The sequence below is a fragment of the Aulonocara sp. 'chitande type north' Nkhata Bay genome, linkage group LG17 (genome assembly GCF_057382095.1).
Source record: "Aulonocara sp. 'chitande type north' Nkhata Bay isolate Kocher_YH1m ecotype deep benthic linkage group LG17, A_spYH_male_GT1.1, whole genome shotgun sequence".
Lineage (NCBI taxonomy): Eukaryota > Metazoa > Chordata > Actinopteri > Cichliformes > Cichlidae > Aulonocara > Aulonocara sp. 'chitande type north' Nkhata Bay.
In genome coordinates this window covers 13512660-13533885 of record NC_141360.1, presented here as the reverse complement: position 1 = coordinate 13533885, position 21226 = coordinate 13512660, and the positions used below count along the sequence as shown (strand labels likewise).

Here is a 21226-nt window from a genome sequence, read left to right as displayed (position 1 = left end):
TTTGGTCTGGCAGAATATAATACCATACAAAAGTATTAAAAATGCCAGATCAACACTGTGTTGCTTTCATCAGTGGGCTCTCTGCTTTTATGTATTCAGTTGTATCTTTTTTTCCCCCTGTATTTTGGCACCGTTTTGTTTATAAACTGGGTTGAATTTTAGACCATATAAAAAAACTACAACAAAAACAAAAACGATGGATTATTATTTCCACTGAGAGCTTGGGTTTTATCACAGATGAGAGAAACGTGGATAAAATTCTTGTAATTAAAATATACTCTCATGAAATACAATATGAACTTTGAGCCTAAATACAAAGTGGATTTGTCTCCAGTTATGTGGGGAATGTAGCTCGAGTGTGGGCCATCTTCTAGTAACTACGCCGATTGTGAGATGAGAGGCTCAGAGGATGTGAGCTTAGGAGATGGCAGCGATTGATCGATCGCACCATATTTTCAGTGTTTTCATTAATTAAAGTTGCAGAGGGAAAGAAGAACAAAACAGCAAACCAACTAAATCATCTGAGCGTTTTTCAGTCAGAAGCAAATGAAGTAATCAGCGAAAATCTTTGGGGATTGTAAAGTTGTTTTCAGTTTAAGATTTTGGTGACCACTTTCAGAGCTCTTCATTGGTCACATTCCTCTTTATATTGCTGTTAACATTTACATCCATACGCCACTACTAGGCCAGCTGACTGATGTTTGTTGGTGGCACCTGGGTCCAGATCAAAGACAAAAGGAGACGGTGCTTTTGAATTTCCGGCTCCCAGGATGTGGACTTTGCTTCCGTTGGACTGGAGATTTGTGGAGACTGCTGGCACTTTTCAAAAGAAGCTTAAAACCCACCTGTGCAGGCTTTCTTTTATTTACTTTGATCCATTTATACTCTTTTAACTGGTGTATGTCATTTTATACTGGAAAACACAATATAAATAAACCTTACTTGCTTCCTACATGTGGAATCAGTAATTTGAAACATGTCGCCTTTAGATGTGGGAAACTGTGATGGGCAGTTTTTTTTGTTTACTTTTTTACCAGTTTCAGACAAATTTTATTACTTTTTTAGCTAATTAAGCATGATGAAATATTCCAGCTTTGACTCTACTTTCTGATACTTGATCACCTTCTATTACATTATCTAAAAGTTTAAAAGAAAAAAAAAACACCCAGACAGAACATTAGTGATAGATGCAACCTCTTTGTGCTGTAATTACAGCGGCTTTATCTTTTATTACAAGACGAATGGTGCTCGTTTGGCAGCTCTGATCCTCATGTAACCTTAATGCAACAGCCTGCTGTGGCCCGCGAGATTAAAGCACACACTCGATTTCAATTTAAGACTGAACGGCTCAACTTCTTTTACACTTTGATATAAAAGGAGAGGAAGGGGAGAAAGAAACTGTTCAGTCGGTGCACAGATGTCCGCACACACACACTCTCATAGCTTTTATAGCAGCAATGACTCTCCGTTCTGACTTCAAAGTACTCTCCAAATCAAATGTTGGTCCCACCTCCCACCCTGTTCTGCCATCTCCTATCCTGAGCACGTATTTGCTTTCAACAGTTTCAAAGGAGAAATTCTCAAGGTTTCAAATCACAAGAATGGTTCAGAAGAGGCCCAGTGTGTTAAAGGAGACCACTTATTAATGATTTTCTGACAGCAGAGGCGACGTGGCTCTCAATAATTTGATTAAGCTTAACTCTGGAGTTTGAACATGGTCCAGCGGTGCTTCAAACATCGGCTGTTTAACAGGCAAAAAGGAGCCGAACAAAAAAAAGGGTGAAACATCCTTTTACCCAAAAATTCTGCACGGACGTGGAAAACGTTTTAATGTTAAACAGTGACAGTTACGTGGTTTCTTGCCTTTTTAATAGCTTCTTGTCAGTGTACATGTAAGAAGCTTAATCAATACCAAAGTGATTACAAGCCGTTTCCCTTACAATCCTAGGAAACCAGCTGGAGTGAAGGGCTCACGGTGTATTTTCAGAGCAGTGTGAATGACAGGGCCTCATGTGGAGGTGCAAGTTACTGAAACTCCTAATCACTCCTTAGCTTCTAATTTGAGCTTGATGCGGTAGCGCAGCACTTGTTATCGTGGTAGCACGAAGGCTCTTGGCTGTTGACGTCAATGCCTCCACGTGTCAAAGAAAGGAAGGAAAAAAACTCTACAAAACAAACTGTAATCAGAGTTGGAACAATGTACCAAGGCCATTCTAGCCCCTATGAAACACAGCTATGCACTACAGAAAAATCCTCTATTCACTATTGCATTTGCAGTGCTCGTGTTGCAGGCTTTAATGAGAACACAACAAGCTCATGTACCGAGGTCCTTTATAATATTTTGTCTAACTTTAATTCTTGCTTGTCATGACAGAAAAACATTTTTAGCTAACTTTTTGCAGATGCTCCAACATCTGACCAAGTGATAGCTTTTTGGTCATCGATGGCAGTCATACTTTGTTAATGGTTACTGTTGCTGCTAATCAAACTAACACATAAATTAACCATCACTTATGGTCATGAGCTTTGGGTAGTGACTGAAAGATTGAGGCTGCAGAAAGAAGTTTCTTTGAAGAGTGGCTGGGCTCTCACTTAGAGACGGGGGGGGAAAGCTCGATCATTCGAGAGGGACTACAGCAAAAGGAGCCAACTGAGGTGGTTCAGGCACCTGATAATGATGTGTCCTGGAGGCCTACTAGGAGAGGTATTATGGACATGTCCTACAATGCTTCCCACTGTTTTAGTCCCTTTAACTTATTGTTAATTTTACGTAATTGTCTAGTTATTTCTGTTGTAAAGTTGAGTGTTTTGACATGTGAGGCCATGAGGAGTGACTCCCTGTCTAATCCTGGTTTAAGCGATAAGACAGAAAAAAGCAGAACCTGATCTGCAGGTTCTTTTACACAGAGATATTGTCATTTTATGGAAAATTGGCTCTGTTCTCTTATTATGGCTCTGTTCTACATTTTGTGCGTCGTTTTCTGTTTTCTCATTTACTCCTCCTTGCTACTTTTCTGCATTAGACTGACTCATCACTCCTTTGTCATTCTAATGAGGAGGCAGTGGGGTGGAGAGATCCATCCCTCCTCCTCTCCCACATTCACTGGCCAGACAGTGTCAAGGAAGACGGTCATCTACTTCCATTATCCCCGTACTCCTCAACAAACAGAGGTGATTACAGATTGTGTTCGGCCTCTGAAGAGCTCATTTGTAAAGATAGACACCCTGATGATGACTGCGGTGGTTTAATTTACAGCAGATGGGACCCCATCTTGAGCTATGGAAGAGAGGAGCTTGACTCTGACTTGTGCTGCCCTGCTGACAACTCTAATAGCACATCAGCCACTCCTCCGTGGTTTATACTGAGGCCTTGGCCACAAGAGTCACATTTGTTCTGAAGCTGTCCATTGTTAAATGTCTCACTGAGCTGCTGTGGCTGCTAAAAGGACAGTGAATAATTCAATATAAAAGCTGTAGTGAACAAATTAGATAATTCAAATAATCTAGGAACAAAAACAATTTCTTTTAAAAGTCAAAGCTAAGCTTTATCATCTGGATATCTGATCAAAAAAATGTCTGAAGTGGCCACACAAGGTTAAACTTAAACTTTATTCAGCAAACTCTCTGAAAACACAACTGTTCCCAGAGATAAAATGTAAAAATAAAATTGAAAATAGATAAGATGAACGATAACAAGTCCTAAGTTACTACGGCTTGACCTCGAAGATTATTGCCTTTTGTTCAGCGGTGCGCCTTTCTGTCTGGCCACCTGTAGTTAGTTCTATTTGCTTTCCATTGTTATACTTAAAGTGAACTGTCACTTAAGCAGCACAGGTAGTATTTATGAATAATGGAACACATTTTCCAGTTCGCAGATGTGTAATTACAGTCAGTGTTAGCACTCTACCTGTGAATATCTTTTACCCTATGTGTTGCCCTTCTTTCACAGATTTTCTTTGGCCATTTTTGACTGAATTGGTGGGCAATATTGTGGTGAACACTGTTAGGGTCATTACAGTATTTTTTAAAATAATGTGTTTATGGCGCAGTAACATTAACCCCCCAAAACCGGTGGTTGAACAGTGACTTCATTTAGCACTGTGCCTTTTGGCAACAGACTAGTTGTGGCAACTAACTGGTCTACCCTAAATTGAGTGTGCAACATGCTCAGGATGTCATTTTTTATTGCAAGGTGATTGCACAGATTGCCTGGTGGAAGGCAACCTGTCTCCAAACTTTCACAGCCTGACTCCGACTCACTTGCAGATTGGAAACGGTTTGCAAATATTTTCCATCTTATGTATGCGGACAGATTATCGGCACGTTGAAGTCAGAGTCGATCTGTGCTGAGTGCAAATCATTTCCCGATGTATCTCTTTGCTATAGGGGACTCAACTCAACTGGTTGCCAATTCATTGTATTCTGGTTATATTCTTATACAAAAAGCAAGGTTGCCTAGCAACTATGTTGTTTTCCAGTTAAATTGCTGTCCTGTTGCAATTACATCACACTCTAGCCACTAAGGTCTGGGTGTAGCTCAGGAGCTAGGTATTCTCTCAAACAGATTGCATGCAATTGGCAACTTGATCCCATTCGGTGGCAGACGGACGAGTGATGACTCTGTCTCTGCTGTTTCATCAACTTGTCTTTGCACCCCCGTCACTAACTGCGAATAGTCGTAGACCTGATCCCCATCTTTAAAGTGACCATTTCAAAGGCAACAAGATCGCAAGTTAATTCCACACAGTTGCAATAATCTTTCCTGTGCTGCAGTCTCCAGACACTGTTTTCCCCACTGTGGCCACAGCATAAGCTACACACTTACTTCTCGAAGAAAGAGACATTTGTCAACCTACTTGCTGCATTACTTTCATGTTACTCTATAAAATGGTCTGAGACGCACTGCCACATAATTAGCAGTTAACAATATAAGCTTTAGGCTACTGTCACGCATCCCAGCACAAATCCCTGTCTTAACAAGGACACACACGCAAGATCTTTCTTTTGCTGTTCAAGTGCTTCACAAACCTGACAGCAAAGCTGGTGAAAACCAGCCCCAAGAGCACTTCATGGAAAAATGGAGGCTTTAATCATCTCTCCTTCTGTTGCCTGTTGAAAACGACCAGCCCATATACTGAGCCCTGATATTACTAGCTTTGTGTTAGCATGGAAACTTTGGCGATGCGTTTTAGTGGCAACAGACTGTTATTTGGTGTGTTTGTACTTTACTGCCATGTTTTTGTCCTTTTGTAAAATTAAAAAAGTGACAGATAATGTTTATATCTCCACTCCTCAAAAGTTATAGGCTGCTTGTTCACTTTTCTCCTCTTTCCACATAGAACAGATAACAGAAATGCATTAGTCTGGAACGAATTACCCCGAACAGTGGCTGTGAATGCGGAAAATAATCTAGGCAGATTACGTTCTGTTCAGAGTCACTAAAGCCTGAAAGCTATAGTGCAGTAATTTGATGCTACCTGTCCTGCTTAGAAATAGGGGTTCACCCTGAATCTGAACTCAGTCCTGGACCCTACAGAAGAGCCACGCCCATTAGAGAAGAGAAGGAAATCTTACTCTATTACCAGACAGTGTATGAATCATAGTAAAGAAGAAAAGGCATGAATGAAGTGGCAGAAAGTGCAATGCTTCCCAGTAATGGAAAAGAAATAATCTTTTTATGGATCGATAGTTCCATCAGTTTTTTAGCGTAATATATGGAACAATTATCAAAGTAGTTACAGTCTATTCAGTTTGTAGAAAATGCTAAATGGATGGAAAACTGGCTTAAAGGTTAGTGTTCTCAAATCTCACACAAACTGGTGCAATGTGACATATATGAACAAACAGGTTGGCATTTCCTTTGTAAATGCTCAGCAAAGGAAGGACGGGCACAATCAGCCAGGCAGAAATCCTGACAGAGTGACAATTCACTTGTGGACCACAAACGCGGTATTTTGGAAACAATGACGCTGCTGTTCCTTGAAGAGGCGTAAAAAGTTTTTCTAAAAGCAGAACTCAGACAAAGAGCCAATTAAAAGGTGCACCACTTGTGCTTCACTGTGGTGGTCCCTTGGTAGTAAACCTGCTGCTACCCAATCCATTCTGCTCTCTTATCTCAGTTTCGTGAAAGTGAAGGCGCTTCAAGCACCTAAAATGTCTTGTTAAATCTCTAATTAGGGAGCAGCATCTCTCTGTCTTTTTATTACTTTTATTGTTCAAAACCGTCTCCCAGCAGAACGGCACCCAAGGACGGTTTTGATCTTCCCCATTCCCACTTTCAAAACAACGTGAAACCTCAGTACCTATTTTCCATCCTTCCATTGTTTGCTCTTTACAATGCGGAGAGCATCTGTCTCTAACTAACGTTAACATGCAGGAATTCCACAGGGCTTTCCGTTTTACTTTATTCTAATCCCAAGTCACACATCAATGATTCATTAACATAGTGTTTACAGTTTTTCTGTTGCTTCAAAGTTTCATCGTTACTGGCCCAAAGAACAGCCTTCATCACCTGTTATCCATCCCAGTCGTATCACCAGTATGTGGGCTGCTCCAACTATTAGGTCATTATAACATCATTCAAACAAAGTCAATCCGTCCTGCTAAACCAAAGAAGTGAGCAGTGAATTTCCTCGGCTGCTACAAAAAGTTCATTAGGTGGTCGTCTGGCTGAGGCAGTCTCCAATTGACTCTCATACACTCTGCTTTCACTTTCATCCACTGCTTAGATTCAGGCACCAGGAATACATGTGACAAGATCAAAATTTGGAACACATACCTGCTAATAACACACATCACAAGTTACATGAAGCTGGATTTACTAACTTACCACACTAGCTATTTTCACATGCACTACTTCACTCCACCTCTAGATGTCTCCCACATAGACTGGGTTGCTTTTTATTATTCTCTGATAACTAGCGGTGTGCGATACTGCAATAAATGTTATCGAGTAAATACAGGGCCATTACTGCTGACAATAACTCTGATTAATACTAATACTTTTAACTTATAAGTGCTTATGCGGTGTGCCATGATTTATGAGATGAACCATCATTAACGACCATTAAATCACTGTGATTACGTTTCACAATAATTAGCTAATACAACAAAACACACCTTTTAGCAAACAAAGTATCGATCCTATCGCGCCAGTATCGATGGGATTACCAATACCAGAGTTGGTATCGATACCTTAGATATTTGGATCGATCCACCCACCGCTACTGATTACGTCGCTGAATGAGTCTAACGTAAAGATGCTTCTAGACATCCACTGCAGCTCAGAATTTTTGTAGCATTACCTGAAAGGGGCGCATGTGAGAAGGCAAATCTCTCTTGCAGAGGAATGGGACATTAGCCATTCTTTAATCTGCCAGATATCTCATACAAACACAAATACATGCATTCACCAACTCACCCAAGCACTTCCAGCCTCTAAACCAGGCAAATTTTCAGCTATGTAAAATTCCTCATTAAAGACGGCGATAATTTAAGATTGGCCAGTGTTGTAGAAATGCAGAAATTACAGAAAAACTGCTTGAATGATACAATTTCCCTTTCAGACTGAGACGCAGAGACTCTCCCAGTGGTGGTGTAAGAGGATTAGATGTGTTGGTTGTGTGCTGCGACTTCACAGGGTTGGTTGCCGAGGATGTGCTCTTCACACCAGATTATCGGTATGGCACTGCCCACCCACGCTAGGGCTTTTTGATGTGGAAGTGTCTGAAACCCTTCCAGCACTGGTTCGCCTCTGTTTTTATCTCATTGCAGGAGAGCACTAAAGGGAACATTATCATTTCTACTGGTGCAATGATAAAGAAATCATTAGAAATGCATGCATACTTGTAATGCGGGTAAGACGGCAAGATAGGGCTTGGCAGAGTGAGGGAGAACCAGAAAAGCAGCAGTGTGGGAAAGAGAGGCAGCAGAACTGAACGTGCTAAACACATGGAGGCAGAATGGAAGGAAAGGAAATGTGCAAAGGAAAGAGCAATGGAAGAAGATGAAAAACTGAAAGCAGTGTGTGGCGGGAAAGACACGAAAGAGGACAAAGAAAGCAAGAAATGACTGAAAAAGCTCTGAAACAAGCTAAAAGGACCAAAAGCCAGATGTCAGATTCCATTAAGCAGCGGCTGAGCAGCAGCTGCAGATACGAGTTGTCCTGAATCAGATAGCTACCGTATCTCCCTCGATTTCAAGACTTCATTAAACATCTCCACTTCCACTCATCTCTAAGTGAGCTGTGATTAGTGTTGGCTAGCTCACTAATTTACATCCATTTACTGTGACCTCTGCGGCACAGTTCAACTGTGAGAATATTTTTCCAGTTCCCTGGTCAAACCTCAAAGTCACCGTTATTTTCAGCAGCACACAGGGTCACACTGAAAGCAATCTCTTCTTCACCCCTCATGGTAATTTCTTCCATAATAACCTGGGACAAAAAAAAAATTAAAACGCTGCTGCTTCTATCCATCACTCTGCAATACAGCTGGGACAGCTAAGATATGCAAACAGTGGGACAAATAGAAAGAAAATTATGGACACATTTATTTTTCGTGTAGATAAACATGCTGATTTTGATCACATGCTCAGATTTGTCTCTGTTCCAAACCTCTATTAATTTCAGCTTCCAAAGCTGGAAACAGAGGATATTACTTTAAAGACGCTGACACAAATTTGCTTCAAAACATGACTGAATCATTTCTCAAAACAGATGCAGATTCATTTTCTCGTTTAATCAGTGGATTGATTAATAGAGTCTGAGGATATTAAATCACTATCTTATTTCCTCAAGTATAAATAGGAAGCTAATGGTTGGGAGGGAGTGTGGGAGGACTCTCCGTCAGGAAGTTTTGACAGACAAGACACCTAATTCTGCATTCCGGCGAAGTTGGCAGCACCGATTTTTCACATTTTCTTAATTAATCTGTGGCAGAAAAATTAAAACCATAAGAACATGATTACCTTTCAAACTTCTCAGCACTTGTTCTGCTGTTGGGTCTCCAAACAGCATGTGCCGAAATCAGCCCAAAGGACTGTGACAATAACATTAAAACAAAACAAGCTTAGTGCAGTTGATTCTTTTCAAACTAAATGATTAAACAGGGTTTATATGGTATTTGTGTCACCCACATAGCACACACTGGGTCTATCGGGGCAATTTGGGGCTCAGCACTTTGCACAGCGACACTTCAGAATGAAGAACGGAGAAGCCTGGGATCAAACCAATGACCTCTTTGAAATGTATTTTTGTCTTACAGCTATATGGCACACTATAGCCATAAGTTATACGGTGACGTTTAACCAAAATACACTTTATTCTGTTACTTGTGTCTGTTACTCTCTGTCATAGACATTACTCTGGTGTAGTTTTGCTACAAAGTTCTGATATATGAAAAGGACACCGAGGGAACAGTTTACCCTGCCGTTACCATTACCGGGGCCCCGCCCTGGAGCCAGGCCCGGGGAGGGTGCCCGAGGGCGAGCGTCTGGTGGCAGGGCCTTAGTCCATGGGGCCCGGCCGGGCACAGCCCGAAGAAAAGACATGGGCCCATCCTCCCGCAGGCCCACCACCCGCAGGAGGCGCCATAGGGGTCGGGTGCATTGTGTGCCGGGTGGCGGCCAGGAGCGGAGGCCCTGGAGGACTGACCCCCGGCTGCCAAGACTGGCAATAGGGACATGGAATGTCACCTCTCTGGTGGGGAAGGAGCCTGAGTTAGTGCGTGAGGTTGAGAGGTACCGGCTAGATATAGTCGGGCTCACCTCTACACATGGCTTGGGCTCTGGAACCAGTCTCCTGGAGAGGGGCTGGACTCTGTCTCAGTCTGGAGTTGCCCCTGGTGAGAGGCGGCGGGCTGGGGTGGGTATCCTAATATCCCCTCGGCTTGCTGCCGGTACGTTGGGGTTTTTCCCGGTGGACGAGAGGGTTTGTTCCCTGCGCCTTAGGGTCGGGGAACGGGTCCTGACTGTCATCTGCGCTTATGCGCCGAGTGGCAGTTCAGAGTACCCAGCCTTCTTAGAGTCCCTGGGGGGGGGGGGGGGGGGGGGGGGGTGCTGGAGGGTGCTCCACCTGGAGACTCTGTTGTCCTGCTGGGAGACTTCAATGCTCACGTGGGTAACGATAGCGAGACCTGGAGGGGCGTGATTGGGAGGAACGGCCTCCCTGATCTGAACCCGAGCGGTGCTCTGTTATTGGACTTCTGTGCTAATCACAGTTTGGCCATAACGAACACCCTGTTCGAACATAAGAGTGTCCATAAGTGCACGTGGCACCAGGACGCTCTAGGCCGTAGGTCGATGATCGATTTTGTAATCGTATCAGCAGATCTGCGACCATATGTTCTGGACACTCGGGTAAAGAGAGGGGCTGAGCTGTCAACTGATCACCACCTGGTGGTGAGTTGGATCAGGTGGCGGGGGAAGACGCTGGACAGACCTGGTGCACCTAAACGCGTAGTGAGGGTGTGCTGGGAACGTCTAGCAGAGGCCCCAGTCCGCGAGATCTTCAACGCACACCTCCGGCAGAGCTTCAACAGCATTCCGAGGGAGACTGGGGACATTGAGTCCGAATGGACCATGTTCAGCGTCGCCATTGCCGAAGCTGCTGCATTGAGCTGCGGCCGCAAGGTGGTTGGTGCCTGCCGTGGTGGTAATCCCCGAACCAAATGGTGGACACCAGAGGTGAAGGGAGCCACCAGGCTGAAGAAGGAGTCCTATCGGGCTTGGTTAGCCTGTGGGACTCCGGAGGCAGCCGACAGGTATCGACAGGCCAAGCGGAATGCGGCTCGGGCAGTGGCTGAAGCAAAAACTCGGGTGTGGGAGGAGTTCGGAGAGGCCATGGAAAAAGACTTTCGGACTGCCTCGAAGAGATTCTGGCAAACCGTCAGACGTCTCAGGAGGGGAAAGCGGTGCTCTACCTGCACTGTGTATAGTGCTGGCGGAGCGCTGCTGACGTCGACTGAGAAAATTGTCAGGCGGTGGAAGGAATACTTCGAGGACCTCCTTAATTCCACTGACACGTCTTCCGAGGAGGAAGCAGAGTCTGGGGATGAGGGGAATGACCCGCCAATTTCCGGGGGCGAGGTCACTGAGGCAGTTAAACAACTCCTTGGTGGCAGAGCCCCTGGTGTTGATGAGGTCCGCCCCGAGTTCCTGAAGGCTCTGGACGTTGTAGGGCTGTCCTGGTTGACACGCCTCTGCAATGTTGCGTGGAGATCAGGGGCAGTACCTGTGGACTGGCAGACCGGGGTGGTGGTCCCCATCTTTAAGAAAGGGGACCGGAGGGTGTGTTCCAACTACAGGGGGATCACACTCCTCAGCCTCCCTGGGAAAGTCTATGCCAGGGTGCTGGAAAGGAGAGTTCGTCCGTTAGTCGAACCTCGGATACAGGAGGAACAATGCGGTTTTCGTCCTGGTCGCGGAACACTGGACCAGCTCTTTATCCTCTCCAGGATACTTGAGGGTTCATGGGAGTTTGCCCAACCAGTCTACATTGCTACGGGCCATTCGATCCCTATACAACCGTTGCAAGAGCTTGGTTCGCATTGCCGGCAATAAGTCGGACTCGTTCCTGGTGGGTGATGGGCTCCGCCAGGGCTGCCCTTTGTCTCCGGTTCTGTTCATAATTTTTATGGACAGGATTTCTAGGCGCAGCCAAGTGGCGGAGGGCTTTCGCTTTGGTGGCCTCAGAATCTCATCTCTGATCTTTGCAGATGATGTGGTTCTGTTGGCTTCATCGGGTGAGGGCCTCCAGCTCGCACTGGAACGGTTCGCAGCCGAGTGTGAAGCAGCGGGAATGAGGATCAGCACCTCCAAATCTGAGGCCATGGTTCTCAGCCGGAAAAGGGTGGAGTGCCCACTCCGGGTCGGGGATGAGTTCCTGCCCCAAGTGGAGGAGTTCAAGTATCTCGGGGTCTTGTTCGCGAGTGATGGGAGAAGGGAGCCGGAGATCGACAGACGGATTGGGGCTGCAGCTGCAGTAATGCGGACGCTGCACCGGTCCGTCGTGGTGAAGAGGGAGCTGAGTGTAAAAGCGAAGCTCTCAATTTACCGGTCGATCTACGTCCCTACCCTCACCTATGGCTACGAGCTGTGGGTAGTGACCGAAAGAACGAGATCGCGGATACAAGCGGCAGAAATGAGCTTCCTCCGAAGGGTGGCTGGCCTCTCCCTTAGAGATAGGGTGAGAAGTTCGGCCATCCGGGAGGGGCTCAGAGTAGAGCAGCTGCTGCTCCACATCAAAAGGAGCCAGCTGAGGTGGTTCGGGCATCTGACAAGGATGCCCCCTGGGCGCCTCCTGGGTGAGGTGTTCCAGGCATGTCCCACCGGGAGGAGGCCCCGGGGCAGACCCAGGACACGCTGGAGAGATTATATCTCTCGGCTGGCCTGGGAACGCCTTGGTATTCCCCCGGATAAGCTGGAGGAGGTGGCTGGGGAGAGGGAGGTCTGGGCCTCTTTGCTTAGGCTGCTGCCCCCGCGACCCGGCCCCGGACAAAGCGGATGAAGATGGATGGATGGATGGATGGATGGATGGATGGTTCTGATATATGCCTGATGTTGATGCTTAAAGTTGCTCAAAAAGATGCTTGAAACTATGAAAAAGTGGGACTTTGAGTGGAAGAAAATTAATTTGTTTACAGTTTTTCAACAATGAAAACATAATGTGGTTAGCTCCTGTACTTACAAAATAAAAGCTCAGAAAATGCTGCAAAAATGATGCAAATCATCATTATCATTAATTCCTACTAATTTCATTTACTGAAGTGGAAAAATTCAACCTAACATCCTGCACTTAGAGGCCCTTTTTTGTAACATGGACAATTGCTGCAGTCAAAAGGTGAAAATTCACATGACCTTATTAAATACACGAATAGTACCTACAAAAAAACCCCAATTGATTCTGAAGGGGTCAGCTGACCGATTCTTCATGGAATGAAGTACAATTGCCAAGTACAATGGCACGTGTCTTTGTCTGACTGACAAAACAAGTTCACAAAAGTTGGTTTGCCTTTGCTGCATAACAAAGAGCACATTGTCTCGAGGGCAAATGTCTCAAAGACGGTGAACACATAACGCTGATGTCTGTCTATCCCATTTTATCCGTTAAAAAAAGCTGTTTATCGTACATACAGCAATTGAGCCTGTTTCAGTATTTTTTCTCACATTTCAAGTCCTTAGATAATTTTTATAATTTATGCGTATATACACTGGAGTCTTGGCAAAACTAAAAGTCCTTATGTTTTTTTCTGGCTTTGTTTATCAAAGTTGTGGGTGGCTGATTTGTTATTGTATAACAGCACTATGCGCTCGTGTCTGACAGCTCTAAAAATCAGAAGGGACTCCCTGTTTGAGACATTAGAACCATAAACAAGAACTACAGCTGTCTTAAAGATGACTAAGTAGGTTACTTTGTCATCCAGCAGCATTTACTTTCAACACAACCCCTGAAAAAACCCCTAACACTGTCATTTTCATTTATTGGTGTGAAACTGAAGCGAAGACGCCAGGGACGACTATTAGTTTTGATAAGTAAACCAACTGTAGAACTCTAAATTACACAAAATACACAGAGCTAAAGACGTGCATGTGCAAGCACATCTTCAGCCAGATGATCTCCTTGTTCCTCTCTTCCTCTGTGTCTTCATCCATAATTGGGACTATCTGAGCAGAACCATGTAGCCTTTTCTTTTCTACTGTTTGACCTTTATTACTAGAGTTAGCTGCCTTTCCTTATTAATAGTGCTTAGAAGCAGTTTCAGAAAAGTTTATGCTTATACATCAGAGAGACCGATTTGACTGGACCAGTGGGAGAGAACGCACGAGGGCTTAATAGTTTTTCTTGGCCACAAACAGCACAAATCACTTCTGTTGGCAAACTATCAGTCATTATGAATGCTCAGGAGATTCACATAAGCACACTGATGAAAGAGATTGTGTTGTGTGTTGTGTACATGTTGAAATTCTGAAATTGAAATAAGAAGAGAAATGATCGTCTGTATAGTTACGTTTTAAAGTGAGGAAACATCTGTCAAAAAGTAAAAATCCATCTAATTCTGGCTTTAAAAAAAGTCATTTGTCTCCCATCTTGGTGAATAAAATTCTTGAATTTTAATCAGTCTTATAGGACTAATTAGCCGATATGTGCGTCTGTGCATTGCATCCATACAGTTGATGGTTGTAGCTTGCTAATTAACCTCGTAAGCATTAGCTAATAACTTAGCGCTCTACCCTTTTACTCAAATATGGTCACGTGTAACTTTAACTCCCACATTAACGGCTAAAACCACTCCCTTTGACGCAGAGTTTAAAGCTAGTGATGGGTGACAAAAAGTGGTCACCTCCAAGTAGGTCAGTAGTAGCTTCATAGGCATGAAGTAAACTTCTTAACTATGTTGGCTACATTGGGGCTTTTTCAAGCACTTGAAAATTCCCAGGCAACAAATGTGCCTGATGTGACTAATACTAAAAGTCCTCCATGAAGGACGTAACTGTGTTGAAGACTGTATTTGTAGGTTACATCAGTGCTATTATGTGCAGCCACTATCCAAACTAGCAGACAAACTAGCCCCTCCTGGATAAGCTTGAGCTGATAAATTAGGAGCGCGTTCTCCTAAATACGGTAACCTCTGGCTACAAAAGACAAAAAACAAGAGCTATAATCCAAGTTTGAAGGCAACAAAACGGGAGTTCACAACACAGTTGGCGTTCATCTTCTATAGTAACACATAAAGTTAGAGCTACTGTTCTCACTAAAGTCTCGGTGATATATCAGGAAATATGAGCAATCTGCTGATCTGCATTCATAATGGCTGACAAATGAAAATTTAAAAAGTAAACAAGAGACGGGAGAAATGGCCTTCAACCATGTTAAGAGTGTTAAAGTTGCACCGTTTGTCCAACAGAGGGCACTCTGAAATTTCCCCGTTGGTAACACAAATGGCAAAAAACAAAAACCAGCTAATCTGAGCAGCCAGTTAATCCAGTACGGTCAGATCATTTTAAACGGCGCCGTCATGTGATTTTAGCAAGAACTCACAAATGAATACACATAACAAATGTTAGGGGGATCTGTTTACGGAGCTTCTGATACAGACTTGTATGGAAGGACTTGTTAAAAACGTTGTCATTGTCCGAGCATTAGATAAATGTGGATAGCACCACATTTGGGAAGATGACGCGCCCCTCCCTGAGTGTGGGCTGAAAACAAATGGCCATCCATCCTTGTAGGTGCTTCACTGGCAGATATGGCTGTGGATGTATATGAATGGTTGCTTTGTAATTTAAACCTACATTATGTCCAATATATGTAATATGTCTCTATGTCGAGCCTGATTTAGAGCACGAGCCAAAACAAGTAAAGAAGTAATGGAGATATTTTTTTATTCTTCAGTGTTGCTTAAGTTTTGACCTCATAAAGTTGAGAAGTTAGGCCTTATAAATGATTCAATATTAGATTATTTTTCTGTCAATTATTTGATCGATAGCTGAGGTAGTTATTTAAGCATTGCAGAGATGGATGGTAGAAACAGCAGAGTGCAGCCAGAAGCCTATAAGGAAATAAACTGAGGTGAAACTAATTTAGATGCTGTGTGGAAGCAAACTGCTACAGCATCTCAGACAAGTTACGATCACTTGGGAAACCTTGCTAAATGGCAAAAGAACCAAGGTCAGACACAAATGCCTGGAACGCACTCGTTTGAAACATTTCATGAGGTGAAAATCGTTACTTCATGTTCCAAAGCAGTTTTGATACATTAAAAAAAAATACACACACTAGTTCCTCTGCCCGTGGGCAGCTACCTTTGGCCTTATTAGTGTGTAATTGATCGCACCTATGTATGGGCATGCTCAGTCTGAATGTGTGATTTGTCAGTTGTGGCAGCAGTTTGTTTGTTCATCTCCATCTTAAGATGAGAACAGTAAAGTTCAGTGTGGCCGGGCAGTTTAATCAGGACCTCCGCCTCCCTCTCTAGAAGCTTTGAGACATCAGAATTTAACTCTCTGGGATGCTTCTGGGTCAGCAGTGTGAGTGAAGAATCCACAAGGGAAAGCGTGCTGAGCTATGAAATGGCACTTTCTAATCTTAATCTTAAGGCCTTCTGTGTATGTGTGTTGATCCAGCTCGCAAACCCAAAGCCATTTCTGTCACTGTTCTCCTCCCCCACTACAGCCACTCAAACTGGATGACTGATGTCTCATGCTGGATGTGCTTTGCACTTTTTTCCTCTCCAAGACCACAGGCATGTGTTGATCTCCTTAATTTGTCAGTGACCCGTGAGTCATTCCACTGATTATCCTTTCCACCCAAGGGAATTCAGAAATTACTGTTAATACAAAATGAAAAGAGGCCTATTATTCTTTTGCCTCATTTTCAGTCACTATTATAGTGATGGATGCTCATATCAAACATGGCCAAAGTTTCAGATCACGTGTAATCCCTGTGAGCCAAAAGCTCAGGGTTCAGATTGCTCTAAATATTCTCTTTCAGGCGCTCAGCACCAGCTGTCAGAACAATGTTGGTTTAAAGGTGGGTGGAACGAGTGTAAACAGCTTGTTTCAGACAGTAGGTGAACTAAGGGACTTCACCAAGTCCTAGTCTAATGCAAAGAAGGATTATTCTGAGCTGTCAATCCTGAATAGCTACTTCAGCAAAGTCGGATGGAAAGCAGAATAACAAGTCCCAATTAGAGATGAATTTTGGCAACAAGCTTGAAGGTACTCTAGCATCCTTGTACACAGCAGAAACAGTAACTGATATAGCATGGGCGGATAGACCGAGGGTGTGGTTGTTGCAACCTACAGGTGAAAGAAATGTGCTCTTAAACTGAGGTCTGTGGGTTAGTGTTGTGTATTGATTTAAAATCAATCACCAGTGTACCAATACACTGTTCATGATTCATTAGCTTACACCAGACTGTTGCTCTATTTCTATTGTTATTTTGCATCTATATTTTAAAAGTGAATAAATATATGAGCGATCACACTGACCATAGCTACAGTGTTTTCTCTGTGCTCATCTTCTCTTACATTCTGCAAGCTTACCCATAAGACTATAGCCGAAAAGAGGCCACATGAAGTTTGGAGGTTCGTAACAATTTACTCTGCAGAAATTTAGCAACTTCACTATGGTGAGGATTGTAGTGAGCAGTGTGAAAGTACTGGAGTGATGTGAAATGTAATTTAAATGTATAAAAAAGCATATTTTTATTCCTGTGCAAGCAGATTTCATGGGAGACATAATGTCACTGGATGACACTCACCTGTGCCACAGCCACTTGTGTCTGCTGCTGTTGCTGCTGGAGCTGTTGCTGGAGCAGTTGGATCTGGTGGTGCACAGACAACGGGGTGCTGGGTGGCAGTATGCCTGATGCTGGGAGCAGCATCTTGGGGCTGGACACCAGCAGGGAAGCCTCCTCTGAAGGCTGCTACCAGAGGGAAAAGGGGGAAATGAGGTCAGCATGATGAGGCTTCAAACAGAAAATCCTGCAAACTTGTTATTATGAGCACATTTACGGGTGGAAGAGCCTTCAAATGAATCACCGTGGACCAAAAATACAAAAATAAATGATACATAAGTCCATGCATCCGTCTATCCATCCATCTCAGCCCCTCCTGGATGGCATTTTTTCCAAAAATCAAAGTACGTTTGTTCTAATATAACAAGAAATTGGTTGTAAAAGTTGAAAATAGTTCAAGTTAACAATTAATTTGTCATGGTTTCTGACAGAATATCTAGATACAAGTCCCGAAACATATTTCCAGCAACCGTCAGTGTACTAATGGCACATTGTGCTACCTAATGCAAGTGTATCATATATCATCCAAAGTGTCAAAAAAGGGAAGATGTCATACATCTTCGCCTTGCTCATGCGGGCACTATTTAACAAAGCTGCTAGTTGACAGTCTGCAAGGTCCCTGTTGGACACGCTGTCTGTTCCAGTAGTCAGTCTGTGGTGTTTTGTGAAGGGAGCAGTACGTAAGTACATTATTTATTTACACCGCCTTTCAAAATACAAATGAAATATCAGTCTAAGAAGACAGTTTTAAATCTGTTATTTACAGCAGTTTTGTGCATGGCGCTGCCTTCACGTCTTATTACTACGGTTAGCTGTTGGAGTGATCTACAGCTTTTGAGGATTGGACATTAAATTGTTATTGCACTAAAGAACAAGAGCGTTGTAGTGACATGCAAACTACGTCTAGAACAGAAACAATTGCTAACACAACTTTAGCTCTCACTGCTGTCTACTGTTTCACTCACTCACTGAGAGGACAGACGCACGCTCCACTTGACTGTCGCGTCTCTCACCCTCTCTGTTTTTCCACATAATGATATTATCTTGTATCCTCGCATGTGATTGGCCACAATGTGGAGGGATTGGAGCATAGCTGAGCCACTGTGTGAGAGCTGAGCAGCGAAAGGAAATTAAGTGAGGAGCCGGCTCGCGCTCATTACATTGTGTATCATGGATACTGTTGACTCCAAATCTCCCGACCACTATGTCGATCTGAGACAGCGAGATGGAGACAGTGAGACCAAGACAAGACCGAGACCAAAGTCTGTCAAGACCAAGACCACGTAAAAGTGGTCTCTTGAGACATCCAACTCTAACTTGCAGCACTATAACTTCCATTTTCACCTATCCATGTTTCTACAGTAGTGAGTAACGTCCCCAACACTGCTAATAAGTAGTACAGGACATATAAAATGACCCAGATATTTAAGAAATACATAATTTGATAAAACATAATATTTCATGTAAAAAAAGTAAAATGAATATCAGAGCTTGTGTTTTGCTTCACATGTTGCAGGTGTATCTGTTAAAATTGCACACTCATGCTCGTTTTAACCATGTACTACTTCAAACACTTTTTCTAACTTGCTCATAAGAAGCCGATGATGCAAATCAAAAGTAAAAAAAAGAGAAAGAAAAGAAAAGGCTTTGCTAATGAATAAATAAATACAATCAGGACAAGCAATAGCGTCAATAAAATGCCTTGGAGAACAAGCCGTCATCAAAACAACAATCTGAATTTAAAATGTAGAGTTGCTGATTAGTTGCACCAGTGTGGAATGAGTGGTGCTGCCCTGGAATGCAGATCAGTAGCACTGAAATGCTCCACTCCAACAATAATGAGCTTTGGGAATCAGCTCTCCTTCATCTAACGCCATGAAGCATCGTATTATAGTTTCAAGGCTTTAGTTACCGGTCACACTTCGTGGCCTTTCCGTCATTCAACTAGTCAAAATATATATATTTCTGTAATACAATGGCCAAATAAAATATCTCATAATCCATGCTAATGATGACATCCAAGCAGACACAACATGGAAATACATTTAAAACACGTGCTGTTCCAAAAAATACACAGCCATATTCTCTTCTCCGTCATCAGATAGGAAGATAAATGCAGGTATTAAATCCCCTCTTGAAGCGGTCCTTAAAAACAGACTATTACACGTTGGTATAGAGGAATAAAAAAAAAAAAGCACTCTCAGACATACACGGAGACCTTGAGATTATAGCGTACATGTTTTCCTCCAAAGGCATTTACCACACAGACTGATACAGGCTGAAGGCCATGTAGTGCCCCAAAGGTAAAACATTTAGTGCGCTTTGCTGTGATGGACCAGTCATGGCAGTAGTGAGAGGAGTCTAACAGCGAGCTGACATAAATTCGGAAACCTCGGGGCCTAATAAATGAAGCCAAGTGCCAAAAACTGCAGTTCCTTAAGGGTCACTGGAGGCTGGCTTCAAAAGCGAGTCAAATTGATTATTTTAAAACCCCTAAATGCTGTCGCGACTAAGTTAGGCTGCTTTGACTGATCTGTGTAACAGCACACGCTGTGTAGATGGCCTCTTTTAATTGAAGTTACTGAACTCCACCTGTCTTGAAAGTTACTGTTTCACTGAGTTTGTGTAGTTGGAGGAATTTTAAATGGGTGGATATATATTGTGGCTTGAAAGCCTGCAATCTAGTTTTAGTGACCGGAAAGTTTGTATTTATCAATAAGCCTCTCATCACTGTGTCATCTGTGGCTACAACTTAGCAACCAAACTTTCATGCCGATAAAGCAAGAATGAGCTGGTGGTGGCCATCACACCAAAGTGGATGCTTTAAAATGTGAAAACACTGGGTGGTATCACTTCCACTGCCACCTCTCTTACCTCCTGATGTGGACATTGTCGCCCTTAAAAACGGAGCAGTTTGCACAACTAGTGTATCGTAGCAGCAACACCACAGACCACCTTGTGCATACACCTGTGATGCTACCAGTTTCTGACAAAACTGTGATATTTATGTGTAACAGTGTTGGTCAGCCAGCCAGATATATGTGGATATCAAAAGCTTTTGAATAGAGCTGCTGTGTATTCGAGGGCAAAGTGTTTCATAATGAATCAAATGCTATTGGACGGTTGGGGCGACTGGCGATCAGAAACCTGATGAAATTGAACCTTAACCTGCCTTAAGGAATCTACGCCAAAATACTTCACAGTCTGTCTCTCATGCCTTCTGGTGACACCAAGAGCAGACGCACTCTGCATGAGAGGAAAATGTGACTGATGGCCTGCCTGACACGGACCTTTTATGTTAACGAGAGGAAATTATCCAGGTTGACAGGTTGTTTGGCGCCATCATGATTTGAATAATAAGACAGAAGTCTCCAGAATGAGTGAGAGTGTGTGTGTGTGTATAAATGTGAGATAAGAGAGAATTTGTTGGCGATGACTTCTCAGTAACAAGCAGGATCCCGATAAACGTGTTTTCTCTAAAGTGCCTCTTTTTAACACACACTTCCTTCACCTTTATTCCATTGGAGTTACTCCGAGATACGTAAAACAACTGCTCAGCTGCTAAGTAAAGGACGGTAAGCAGGATTATTGCGGTAGCTTTGAAGCTGGGTTGTCAGACAGAGAAGGTTTAGCAAGTGGAAGCGTGAATAAGATAATTCAGCACTTAAAGCAACACAGAGGAAAGAGGATGGCATGTTTGGCTCACGAGTACTGTGGACACAGGAACTATTCCCAATTATAGAGAAACAAAAGGAGAAGACAGACATAAATAGACTGTCAGCTGGCGCAGAAGAAGACATAACACAGATGGAAAGAAATCCCATTCCAAAAGTACACTGATTTAGTCATCTGCAACATTTTCCCATCTGATAAATGGTAAATGGCCTGTATTTGTATAGCGCTTTTCTAGTCCCTAAGGACCCCAAAGC

The 21226-nt window shown here is 43.3% G+C and overlaps 1 protein-coding gene across 3 annotated transcripts in view; it reads right to left on the bottom strand.

Annotated features, from left to right (window-relative positions):
- Window positions 1–21226, bottom strand: part of LOC147309736 (carboxyl-terminal PDZ ligand of neuronal nitric oxide synthase protein-like) — a 253409-nt gene that overhangs the window by 47739 nt on the left and 184444 nt on the right. For 2 of the 3 annotated variants that reach the window (XM_086268914.1, XM_086268916.1), the window contains exon 8: window positions 17262–17426. In XM_086268914.1, coding sequence (XP_086125040.1) covers window positions 17262–17426 — 165 coding nt within the window. The remainder of the gene's footprint in view (window positions 1–17261; window positions 17427–21226) is intronic. The other variant, XM_086268915.1, reaches the window with a different exon arrangement.